Source organism: Colletes latitarsis, chromosome 2 (genome assembly GCF_051014445.1).
Source record: "Colletes latitarsis isolate SP2378_abdomen chromosome 2, iyColLati1, whole genome shotgun sequence".
In the NCBI taxonomy this organism is placed as follows: Eukaryota; Metazoa; Arthropoda; class Insecta; order Hymenoptera; family Colletidae; genus Colletes; species Colletes latitarsis.
Window position 1 is genome coordinate 14,503,551 of NC_135135.1, and position 12,641 is coordinate 14,516,191.

Sequence of the window (12,641 nt, forward strand, 5' to 3'; positions counted from 1 at the left end):
TCCACAGGTGTTGTTGTGTAGGAAGATTGCTCCGTTTATGACGCTTCGATCATTTGGAATGGTCAGAAATATATCTAGATAGGGTTAATTATTTTCACAATAAAGGGGAGTAATTTTCAAGCATACGATCGTTTCTGGTAGGGTTAATTTGAGTTCGTTAAATATATCGGGAGCAACGTTCAATTAAATTGCTACGACACCGTGAACACAATAAGCTTAACTTGTTTACGAACTTCGATAATAAACCGAAGGGTGGAGTACGTAAAGTTTCGATCCTATCGTATCCGATAAAGGCTGACGTTTCGGACTAAAATCTTCGATAAATGTTCTTGAATTTCAAGTTTCAATATAGTTGGAACTTTATTTACGAGGAACACGCGCAAAATGTTAGACGCTGAGTTTGCGCGAAACTTTGCGTATCCGTAGAGCGGACGAAATTAAGGAAGACCTAGTTCTTTTTGTCTGCAGGGGCTCGAGCTTAAGGGGTGAAACTACCTTCTAAAGTTTCTAAAGATAGCAACTCGCAGATGCTATCTTGAATGCCATTGGAGACGCAAAGGAACTTCTCAGATAAATATTCTCTATGGCTCTAGTATTTAAATTAAAGCGATATACAGGGTGTTCGGCCACACCTGGGAAAAATTTTAATGGGAGATTCTAGAGGCCAAAATAAGACGAAAATCAACAAATTAGTATCCTTGATTTTGGTGTTATTTTCGCCTCTAGAATCTCTTATTAAAATTTTTCCCAGGGGTGAAAAATTTGTTTCGGGTTACAGAATAACACTTAAAAATATATTTTGAAGTGGTTAAACTGTTCAAAAAAGGAAAAGAAAAATTTTCGATATTTTCAATCCTACACCGTGCATCTCCTTTAATGTCTTGAAAGCATGCATTTATATCTGCTTTTCCATTCATGAGCCGCCTCCCTTCAAAGTACTGCACCTTCAGTAATTTTTCATACTAGGGGCTCCGCCCTTGCTGTTTCGAGCTACACTGGACCCCGCGAAGACTCTAGCGACGCTAATGAATAACGAGTAACGAATCACGAATGTTGAGACTCTGACAGACGAAAAATATTACCCACGAAAAAGTAACGCCATGGCTTCGTTATGAAATAACGTTTAAACTAATTATTCCTGCGCCATACAGTACGCAAATGTTAATTTTTTCCCTTTAACCCCTCGACGTACGATTTAATTACAACATGCCTTTCACTAACGAGTAAACTGGTACATTAAAGACTGTGTATTAAAGTAAGTCTCGATTAAAAAGGCATTATTTTATATCTGAGTAATTAGTTACTCAAGATCTCCATGGAACCAAAATTTAGGGGTATCAATCTTTTTCTACTTTGCTTAGAATTCTCTTGTTCAACCCACTGCGCGCAGGGACTAAAGAATTCTTCCGCGCGTCTGGCCTTTCGCTACCGTCATAATTAACGCGATAACGACGAGGTTATTACCTAGGAGCATTCCTGTCGCCAAAGTGCTCAGCTGTTAAGCGTGCAACGCATGAATCACCGTCCACGATCGCGTTCGACTATTCCCAAGCGCGAACTAGTCGCGGCTAGCCGTCCCGTTACTCGCGATGCACTGGTTGCAGCGGACCTTAGTCACTGGAGATGCACCGTGCATGCATCTATGCATACGTCCGGCGTTTCTTCGCATGGATGCAGATGCGGCACGCACGCCAGCCGTTGCGCCGCCGCCGTAATCCTTTCCTGACACTCGTAATGGCCGGAATTGTGAATTCAATTGCCTCTGAATTGGATGCAGTCGCGAAAGAGCTCGAGGCACGTACGCGTATGCAACCGTGAAAGGCAGCCGCGATCCTCGTGCATCCGTCAGCCAGCCAACGGACAAAGGAGAGTTGCATGCTGATTGCCGGTGGAGTGGAAAGATCTTCCGAGTAGGTGACGACACATTGCTGTACTCGAGCCCACTCGACGATCGAGAGGGTTGGGAAATTCGAGGGGATCTCGGACAATCTCGCGCGATTTTTAAACAACAACGATAACACGCTTGAGCTCTTCTGTTTCTCATCGATGCACCGATCTTCGTTGATCGTTTTGTTTCTCCTTCTACTGCACGTCCGCGAGAAGTTGACTGGTGGAACGATACTTTGCTTGCTCCACCTATCTAAACCAGAGTGGGGACTCTAGACACTAATCAGACCCGCATTCCTTTCGCTAGCCAACTTCCCACGGACGCACAGTACTTAACTCCTTGTTAATATCAGTTTCTGAAAGTTTTTACGATGAAAAGGAAATTGTCTGCTATCGAAGAGATAAATCGTTGCTCTGGTAAAGTATGTAAAAAGAGCAAGCGTGATTGTACGTAGAGAAAGTGAAAAAATAACGTAACACGTCAGTTTTTTATCGGGTTTAACATGCAAATGCTCCGCTATGCGACGTATCGCTCCGATCTGTCTGCACGCCATGATCGATAGAGCCACACGACTACGACGAAGCGGATAGGAAGAAAAGCCCGAAGGTCGCGTCGTATTTATTACCAGGTTTTTTTGTTCCTGTTTCTATCAGGAAAAGATAAATTAAAAAAGATAGCATGACATAACGTAGGCACGTAGTTGTAAGCTGACACCGTGGGCTCATCGTTCTTTCGGCCCGAGACGGGCGTACCGCCCACTGCGAGACAAAAAGAACGTTCTTCATTTGCTGAAACAAATATAACAAAACTGGTTCCGCAGAGAATCTCATACTACGGAATGCGTTTCGTTCGTTTCATAAGAACGAGCATTTTGCTTACTCACGCTATGAACATTCCACGGGGACGCTCCGCACGACGAAGAACGCTATCTTAATCGAAACAAATTCTTCGACGTCGGTGCAAATATTACTGCCTACGCTTCGGAACTCGGCCCTGTTACCGAGCGTCGCCGTTTCGGCTCGACGGATACTAATTTCACCGACGCGGCCGGAAAATTAGTTTCGAGTTTTAATCGAAATTGTTACGAGGGTTCGCGGATCGGCTCCAATTAAATTCGGATTAAAGGAAGCCGCGTTGAGCACCACTGACGTCTCGTGTCCTTACTTCTTGGCTCGAGGATCTGCGAAGAGGCGCCACGGGGATGTCGCTGAGCGAGCTGTCCTCTCCTCTTTCAGCCACTCCCATTTTCAGCTACCGAGTTACTGCCACTCTGTCAATCTCACCTGACGTTCACGTCTAAACGAAGATACACTCCCGACAATGAATAACCCTCGGAGACCATTCACGTTGTCACCGAGAGGAAAAGTTGCATCGTTTGTATCCCACGATATTGCGAACGCGATCAGCCTTGGAAATTAGTTCTATGAATTCGTTGAATATATTTCCAAGAATTCATTTCCTTCGCGGCTGTTTTATTGTGCCGTCGGTGACCGAAACATGGGCGAGGCTGTTCAATGATTCATTTATTAATAACTCACGGTTTTACATTTCCACGGCTTAGTATTCTAATCGAACGAGTTACGCCTGCTAGGTCTCAACAAATGTCTCATAGTCAGTGTCTGTGAAAATTTATCCGTATCCACTTGCTCCGATCCTCCCCAAAGGTAACAACGGCGGATTAATCCCTTGGAATACATCCCCTTTCTGCGTCGGAGATCTGTGGTGCAATTGTGCCCGAAGGAAGCAGGAAAGGGGCGCGAGGAAATTCCCTGGCTGTTAATTTTCTACGAGACGGTGGGTCCGGAAAGTTGCTAGTTTCAGACAGACGCTCGAAGGCCGTCCCAAGGCGTCTCATTTGAATAAGACAAACGAAGACATCCGGGAGACACACGACGAGAACGATGAAGCTGATACCCGAGATTGGGGCGAGGATCACCAACGGCGTTCACGAAGCATCGAACCGTACCGATTGATTACGATCGTTACGAAGACAATGGTCGACACGGGCTTATTCTAACGACGCAGCTAACTTAGGAATCGGGGATTATCCGGTGCCTCGGTTAACAAGCCCCGTAGATCGAGTTTTGTCCGCTGAAAATTGATCCTCCGACTGCTACCCACGCCTCTCGATATCGCCGACATTTTTCAGCCGGCTCGTCGCGCACGTAGAGCCGCGCGAATTGCTGGCTTTATCATGCAAATCTGACGCCACGACGACCGAGTAAATAGAAAACTAGCCATCTTCTTGGCCGGTGGGCCGACGCGGATCCTGCCTTTCTGGCGTCACGCGAGGATCGACGAACAACTGGGTTCGGCCCGACCAACAAGCGCAGTCGCAACGATCGTTGGTCAGGGCATGGCGAAAATAGAGCAGTAGGATGGAACCGTAGACCGTCGTCCAATTGGTCTTGGACGGCGAATAACGTGTTAACGGGTTAGAAAGTGCCTGCAGGTGTTTCCTTTCGTGACTTGACGCGTTAACGGGAGTGTAGCCGGGAATGGCACAGTTCCCGAGTAAACGCCGGTGCTGGTTTTCGGTGCTGCGAAAGGGTAACGTTTGCTCGAGAGCTGTAGGAAAATGTATGTAATCGAGGTGCCCAGGTACACGAGATTCTCCTGTCCGTTTCAAATATTGGCAGAACGGCAAGAGCGGTTTCAAATTGCGGAGAAATCTTCGCTCCTATAATTCGGATTAGGGGAAAGTACAAAAAATGTGTTTCCCACCGGAGAAACATCGGTGTTGGTTAGGCTAAATCGATCGATCGACCATTATTTGGTTTCGTATTCCGAATTAACACGTTGACTGCTAAATCAAAAGCGTGAAATTTGTTATGAGATCAGATCTTTGACCCAAGACAAAAAACTTGTTACAGTATAAATTCATTTCCTTTAACATTTCCACCCGAGAATGAATTGTTTTAGTTCCATATGTGGATGACGTGGGAGTCTAACTCTTTAGCAAATCAAGTTTTTCTACAAAGTTTGATACTGCCACGGAAAAGAAGATACAGAAAAGAAAAAAAGATGTTATTAAATTTTGTAAACGTCATCCCCCGAGGCGAGACTCTTTTCACCCGCGTCTCTTCGCGAGATTCCCCGTAGTTTCATAAGAAGAGAATAGATTTCGAGTTCGGTATGACATTCTACTTCCTCCGTCTTCGTCGGTTGACAATAGACTAAACTCGAGGAAAGTAGATTCATCCACCGCGGCAGAGTTTCGAACAATTTTCAACAACGCCGGGGCCGTTGTATCGAGTTGTCCGATTGTTACTGTATAAACCCTATCGTAACCACCCCCGACGGCGCGTGTACGGCGGCGGAGCGAGAGGGTCTGGCAGCGAACGATGTCTGCGCAACTCGGAACTTTTCCCCTGTCTCTCGCCATCTGCTGGAAGCTGCACGAGTGAGGAGATGTATTGAACAGGCCGAATGCGCGTGCAGAGATGCGCGAGTATCCGCGAATTCCCGGCAGCACGGGGCCGCAGTCCGCACAATAAGGAAAAAAATCGCGCGGAGTTAGGGGAACAGAGAGGCGGCGAACGAGACGGAGAGAGAGACACCGTCCTAATCCTCCTGGACGCCGAAGAGGCAGACTCGATTAATAGTCACGGTCGCGAGAGAAACGACGTCGTCCTCGGCGGAGACGCGAGATGATACTGGTGCTGTGAGCGTAGCTTCCGGAACGGAAGACCTCGATGGGCCATCGTTACACGCCGGAGAGACTCGATTCGCCGCTGTAAACCGTGGTAGCCGATCAGACGCGATGCGGACGTCGGTCATGTAAACGCGGCGTCGATTCGCGCGGTACGTGTCGGTTTACGTGCTCGTTCATCAAAGACTACGATAATGAGACCCAGTGCTGTTCTTCTGTTGCTCTTCCTGTGCGCCCTGTTCCTCGCGTCCGAGTCGAAGCTGCGGCAACAGGCAGCGGAGGACGACGACGACGACGACGACGATGACTTCGACGACGACGACGAGGACGACGACTCGTCCTATCAGACCAGACCAGAGGTGGACGACGACGGACGGATCTACAAGAACCCGCGTAACTCGCCGTCGGCGATGTGCCCGCGCGACGAGAAACAAGCGGAGCTGCTCGGCCAGGAGTGTTTGAGAAAGTGCTCCACCGACGAGGATTGCAAAAGCAAGAAGAAAAAATGCAGATGCGACGGTGCTTGCGGAATGTCTTGCATCAAACCAGAAAAGGAATGCCCGACTCTCACCGAGATACCGCACGGCGTGATGACAGTCACCGGGGGATTCTTCGGCGATCGGGCCCATTACACCTGCGATCCCGATTACTTTATCGTCGGTCTCAGCGAGAGAACGTGCAGGGCTGACGGTAACTGGACCGGCGCGACGCCTTCCTGCAAAAAGGACCCGATGTCCTTTTGCTCGCAGCCGCCGAAGGTGATAAACGCGCGGCACAACGCTCTCGCCGAGCAGAAGACCTTCGACCTGGACACCGCCGTACAGTACTTCTGCAACCACGGCTACGTCACCACCGGGGTTACAAAAGCCAAATGCCTGTTGTTGGAGGGTGCTCCTGCTACCTGGTTCGGGCCCAACATCACCTGTAAGCCCCAAAGTTGCGGGTCCCCGGTCGACATCGCCAACGGTTGGCACGCTGGTACGTATTGTTTTCATGGAACGAACCCCCGATTCCCGCGGAATTTATCAACTAATGAGGATATTGGTTTTAAAAAACTAGTTTCGTGTAGTTTTACGAAAAATAACATGTGTTTAGATAAAATACTGAATTTTTTAGAACCTAGATTTAACGGTTGGTTTCAAAATCCAATAGCTAATAGTTTAGCAAAGATATTATTTCGTTATTTTCTCGTACAGACACAATTGTATAAAATACTTTATATAATAATTGAAATTGTTGAACCAGAAAGCATACAGGTTACTCACAACGAAAATAAACAGACGCGAAGCATGTTTATTAAACAGTTTCCGGAATTCAAATGGTTTCCAACTCCCATGGTAGCCGTGCCAGAAAATTCCTAAACTAATAATCCTACAACAACACTGTTATGTGATTTTCTACTTTCCCGCGATCTACAATTTCGAAAAGGAACAAAGTTCGTCCGCTAACTTCTAAATTTTAATATTAACCCTCGAGCAGGCGAAGTGCACTCCTGTCGGAGTACATTATTTACTGCTGCTGAAAGAGTTCCTCGTTGAAAGTGGAATAAAACAGCAAAAAAGCCAGAAACATCAACTTTTAAGAGGGTCGTTTTAAAAGGCAGGTTTCGGTCTTTAAATGTATGGTAATCTTATTTGAGTAAAAAATGTTTTAAACGTCTGGTAGCCGTTTGAATTTGAAACATTTTTCTGTGCAAAAGGGTCATCGAGGAAATTCAACTTAACGACATGAAGGTATATGGCTCGACTCTTAAAATCGCCCCAGGGAGATTGTTTTACGACTTCTTTTCACAAGGTTACAGTAGCTCAAAGATTGCAACGCTTTGACTAAATGTTTATTTAAAAGCGTCGCTAAATTTCTTGATCCGGCCCACTGTGTTGTACGAAAAGTTTCTATAGATACAGTAGTGATTCGTAAATTGAACATCTCCATCCCAGCTTGGAGAATACCCCAAAATCCAGCAAAGGACATCGTTTAAAGCGTGAAAAACACATTTAGGAAACGATACAAACTGGTGTATCGTCGATTCGTATAAAAGACAATGCTTTTTTCTCTTTCTTTTTTTTGGTTGTTGACTACGACAAAAAAAGACAACTCCGAGACTCAACGATATCAAATTACTAGTGTCGAATTTCGCCTTCGCTGTACGAAAGATGAACGCGTTAGCCCCGGAGCGACGTTCGTTTTACGAATCATTACTGAAGATCGCATCTAACGGAACGGGTTTATTTCTTTTTAAGGCGAGTGTTACACGTACGATTGCCGCGTGTCGTACCACTGCGCGGACGGATACGAATTAGTTGGCAAAGCCGAGAAGCTCTGTTTGGCGGACGGCACATGGACCCCGAAAGAGTCGCCGCAATGCGTTCAAGTAAGCCGAACATAAATATTCTTCGTTTGCCAGAGTCGCGTTTACGCCCTGTTCCGCAGACATCTCGACGGGGAAATGTTTTCCTCTTCAGGTCACCACAGTGGAATGCCCTAAGCCGGATAATCCAGTAAAAGGGAAGGCGGTGTACACCTCGTACGCGTACAATTCCATCGTGCATTACGAGTGCGATTATGGGTACACGGTGGTCGGCGCGGGTACCAGACGGTGCGGCGCTGACAGAAAATGGACTGGAAAGATGCCCACTTGCCAGGAAATTAATTGCCGTGAACCTGGTGTTCTGTATAACGGCTGGATAGAGAATAGCGAGGGGGGTGAGTCGGAAGACGCGTAAAAAAAGTACTCGGTCGCATTATAAATAAATTACGTCTCGTAAAAATAAACGAGGCGCTTTATAACACGTTTCGCCGCGTCGTAGAGGATTAATTGTACGTTTTCCGACAGGCACCGGGCTGGGGGTCAGCATCATTTTCCGGTGCAACGTTCACATGAAACTCGAGGGGAACAGTTCGTCTATCTGCCAGGCCGATGGGAAATGGAGCTACCCGTTGCCGCAGTGTCTCGCGCCATGCGTGGTACCGCAAATAGAATACGGGAACATAACCGTGGCTAGCGACGACAAAGACCACATCAACAACGTGACCGTGGTGGAGCACGGCGAACGGTTGCTCGTCAATTGCGTGCAGAATTACGAATTCGCGGCGAATAGCACCCCGGTGAAGTGCAACAACGGTACCTGGTCGATAGTGCCCAGTTGCTCGCCGGCCAGGTGCAAGCAGATGCCGAAGATTCCAAAAAACGGCATGGTGATCGCGCCTAAAACCGATCACGGGATGAAGGCTGTCTTCAAGTGCAAGGATGGCTTCGCTCTGATCGGGGGTGGCCCGATGAACGCCTCGAAATCGGTCGAGTGTCGGTACGGGAACTGGACCGGCGACATACCGCGATGCATCCAGGTCTTCTGCCCGTTCCCCGGCTTCATCGAGAACGGAAAGGTCTTTCTCGTCGGCAACATGGGCGTCTACGACTACAGGCCCTACGTCAAGAAGGTCGTGAACAACAAACAGATCATGTACGACTGCGACAAGGGTTACGTGTTGGACGAAGGCCCGACCGGGGCCACTTGCATCGGCGGAAACTGGAGCCCCAAGGCATTGCCCAAGTGCATTCCTGGACAGCACCCTAGGCTACGCTGGAGCAGACGCAGGAGGTCCACCAACGACGAAGATCTGACTCTGAGTTATCGGTGAGTTACAAATTCGTTGGCAGCCGCGGTGTAAACTTAAATGCAGAAAATATTTTTTCCCCAGGAAATTCATCGAGTTCTTCCGGAAGATCGACAAGAAACTTCTGCACCTGGAGATGAACAAGGGCAAGGAGCACGGGAAGCACAAAATCGAGGCGAAGAGCTCGAACGCGAGTCGCCACGACGGCAACGCGACCGCGGATCCATTGTCGTGGAAGAAGCATCCCGGCCACGGGAACCGATCGCGTCTCCGCGAGGAGAAGATGATCGACTTTCTGAAGATCGTTTACCGGAAGCTGCAGCGAATCGACGCGAGGCAGTCGAACAACCTGACGAACGGCAGCATGCACGACCTCCTGAACGCGATGAGCAAGAACTTCTTCCACGTGGATCTGTCGGAGTCCCGTAGGAACGGTTCCGGCAGGGGACGGTCAGAGTTCGAGATAAGGAATCAGAGGGAGTTCGTAAAATTGAAACGGGAATTCGAACGTATCATGAGGTTCTACAATAAATCGATGCGCTGGAAGGAGAAGCAGAGTCGCAAGGACTCGAAGAAGAAGAACGGCCCGTTGCACGCTGACAAGTCCAAGAAGTCCAAAGAGAAGAAGAAGCACAGGAAGAACTACTACAAAGGGTTCTACGAGTTCCTCAATTGTTACGTGACGGAGAAGCTGTCCATGCTGGAGGCGCGTAACGCGACCGAGGAGCTGATCAAAAAGATGAAGATCGACAAGTTTACCGTGAGAAACGGCACCATGTTCACCGTGGGCGAGATGTACGCTTTCTTCAAACATATCATTGAAGCTAAATTGAACGGCACGGAGGAGACGACCGCGACCGAGGCATCGACGGCCGCGTCGTCGCCGACGACTATCGCCGCCACGGAGACGTCGTCGATCGCGTCGACGACCAGCGCCGCTACCACGACTCTCCCGACGCCGAGGGAGATCGAGTCGCGTGATAATCGATCCTCGACGATGCCCGGTAACGAGTCCTCGGTGCTGGACAATGAGATACCTGCCAAAGAAGGAGCGCCAAAGCACCGCAGCAAGCGAATACGAAACGCCTCCGAGGACACCGGGCCTCCGCGTCAGAAGAGAAGGCTGCTGTCCCTGAACGATCCGCGAAACAACGTCGGATCGTCGACGAGACGCACGCAGAAGATCACCAAGCGATCGAGGGTCTACGACGATGAGAAGAACAGCCAGTTCACGTTCAACGAGCTGGAGGCGCAGCAACAGAGTCGCTCGAAGCGATTCCTGCCGCTGCCGGAGCTGGATAATCAAATATTTCTAAAGAACTTGTATCTGCACGCGTACGAGGATGAGTACCGGACGAACGTGAAACGCACGATCGTCCAGGAGAATCCCACGAATGGGCCGACCGTCTACAGGAGGCGCAAGGGTAACCTCGGTGCGTACGAGATCAAGTGAACGGGGAAATGTAATTGTGTTGTGATATTAACGGAATTTATTAAGTCATTTACCGATATCAATCGATTTTAGGCCGAGTATACATCATATACGATAGTCATAATCGTTGTCCCTCGTCGATGCGCATTGTAAAACGTGTATCGCGCTTTTTTGATGAATAAATCTTTTCCATGCAAGTCTCTCTCGGTGTACCCGATTTAACGGGCGTCATTATTCGACAGTTTCGCCGCGATGTGAGCCGATAGCGCGTGCCCCTATCAACGAGGCACGTCCCTTCGTTGTCGTTGATCGTTGCGCGATAATCGGTGTGTCCGTTCCCTCCAAGCGAAGGGACTTAGAGCGTTCACCTTTTGCAGTTGAAATCGTTCGTGAAAAATTCCTACGAACCCCGCGAGTTCTCCCTTAAAGGGTTGTTCCGGTTATCTTTAACCACCCCCAATTTTTCCTCGAATTTTCAACTACCTTCGTTTACTCGTTCAACGCTTGGAAAGTTCTTATGGAAAGTGACTTGTCAAAGTCAAAATTAAAAAGAAATTTTCTTTTACGAAAAAGCATTATTGGGTTCGCCAAAAAGTAATGATCCTTTTTCTGGTTTAACACGTTTTCGAAGAACGAAATGAATGTCTAAAGTTATTCCAATTCTGGACGCTTTCCTTTGATGGTATCGTTTCATTTGTCTACTCAACGACGATACAGATCCTGCTATTGGGAGAAAAGTAATTACTTTTTGGCCAGCTCAATATACGTGAAATCCAAGAGGGTTGATCCATGATTCAATGGTGATTCTTCACCCCAATCTTATATTTTATAAAAAAGGGGGGAAGACGCAAAGGAAAAATCAAAGTTTAGTAACTCTTATCGTTCGAGCTTATCTTCAAAAAGGTACCCAAATCGCTGCTACTCGAAGCCTCAAATTTTTAAACCATCCTCGCAAATCTTAACCTTTAAAAAACAAATTTAAACGTGGATTTCGATTCATGGACGATTTTCAATGTATTCAAAGCGAGTGTAAAATCAAACGAATCCCCGTTTCTACTGCAACGGGTCTAAATATTTTAGACATAGCTGCTGCTACATCTAGAGATAATCGCAGCGTGAAAGTACGTTTTACGTTTCCTTTTTTTTTAGTCGTAGTTAGCTCACATCGCAAAGCATTTTAAGCTCTTCGGAAAATCGTATTAGTAGAGAATATGTTAACGTATTTTAAGTATATTGTGGGAATCGCATGAAACACGTTCGGAACTCAAATCAAACGATATTCGTTGACAATTATGTTTCATGACTGCGGGCTGTGTTTGTTAAATATTATATATCGATTAAAATAGGTTTTTTAACTGTTATCGAAACCGAACGCATTGTATCGCATAATGTTGTACATATACGTTCATTTCACGTCTTTCTCTTCGGTTTGATACCAACGAAACAAAAAAAAAAAAGAAATATACGATCGTATCGATATTCCCGTCCTTCTCTTTGTAATTAATTTTTACTTGTGAATATTTAAGGTCCGGAATACGTTCGAACCATTTGTATCGATCGGTCAATCGACCAACCACGCATTTCACACACAAACAATCAAACTCCACACTCATACACGTGCATTTTTATGAACAAAGCGCCACGGACAAGTATCATTAGTGAATAATAAGTATTATGATACGAACAATAAGACAAATGTGTACGTCAATCTTCCTGAATCTATTTATTTTCCAAACGACGCGTCGATAAAACGATCGTGGATGGGCATTAATCGTGCGCTAAAATTTTCTGTAATTTTATTACAATCTCGAATGTCAAAACGAGTCATCAGCAATACGTTCTTACGTAACAGAATTTCTCAAACGCGTGCGAAAGAAATTTACGATTTCGACACGACGCCGCCGAGGAACAACCATTACTTTAATCCCCCGAAGCTCGCAGGCGGCTAACGATTAATTTAATCGTCGATCGTCACGCGCGACGACCGATTATCCATGTTAATAGTAATCGCTAATGAGTAAAGAGAGCAAAACGGAAATATTCCAATTAAACCG

The 12,641-nt window shown here is 46.9% G+C and overlaps 1 protein-coding gene across 1 annotated transcript; it reads left to right on the forward strand.

Annotated features, from left to right (window-relative positions):
- Positions 1 to 5,326: 5,326 nt before the first annotated feature.
- Hasp (Hig-anchoring scaffold protein) lies at positions 5,327 to 10,786 on the forward strand. Its single transcript, XM_076782693.1, has 5 exons — positions 5,327 to 6,518; positions 7,781 to 7,911; positions 8,003 to 8,243; positions 8,374 to 9,175; positions 9,240 to 10,786. Exons 1-5 carry the CDS (start codon positions 5,735 to 5,737, stop codon positions 10,606 to 10,608), a joined length of 3,327 nt encoding a protein of 1,108 aa, XP_076638808.1. The 5' UTR covers positions 5,327 to 5,734; the 3' UTR covers positions 10,609 to 10,786.
- The last annotated feature ends 1,855 nt before the right edge of the window (positions 10,787 to 12,641 follow it).

Bases quoted from the DNA above. Each gene is read 5' to 3' on its own strand.
- Hasp (XM_076782693.1), top strand. From the start codon at position 5,735: ATGAGACCCAGTGCTGTTCTTCTGTTGCTCTTCCTGTGCGCCCTGTTC. The intron at 6,519-7,780 runs GTACGTATTGTT...TTTCTTTTTAAG, and splicing joins CGCCAACGGTTGGCACGCTG to GCGAGTGTTACACGTACGAT. The intron at 9,176-9,239 runs GTGAGTTACAAA...TTTTTTCCCCAG, and splicing joins GATCTGACTCTGAGTTATCG to GAAATTCATCGAGTTCTTCC.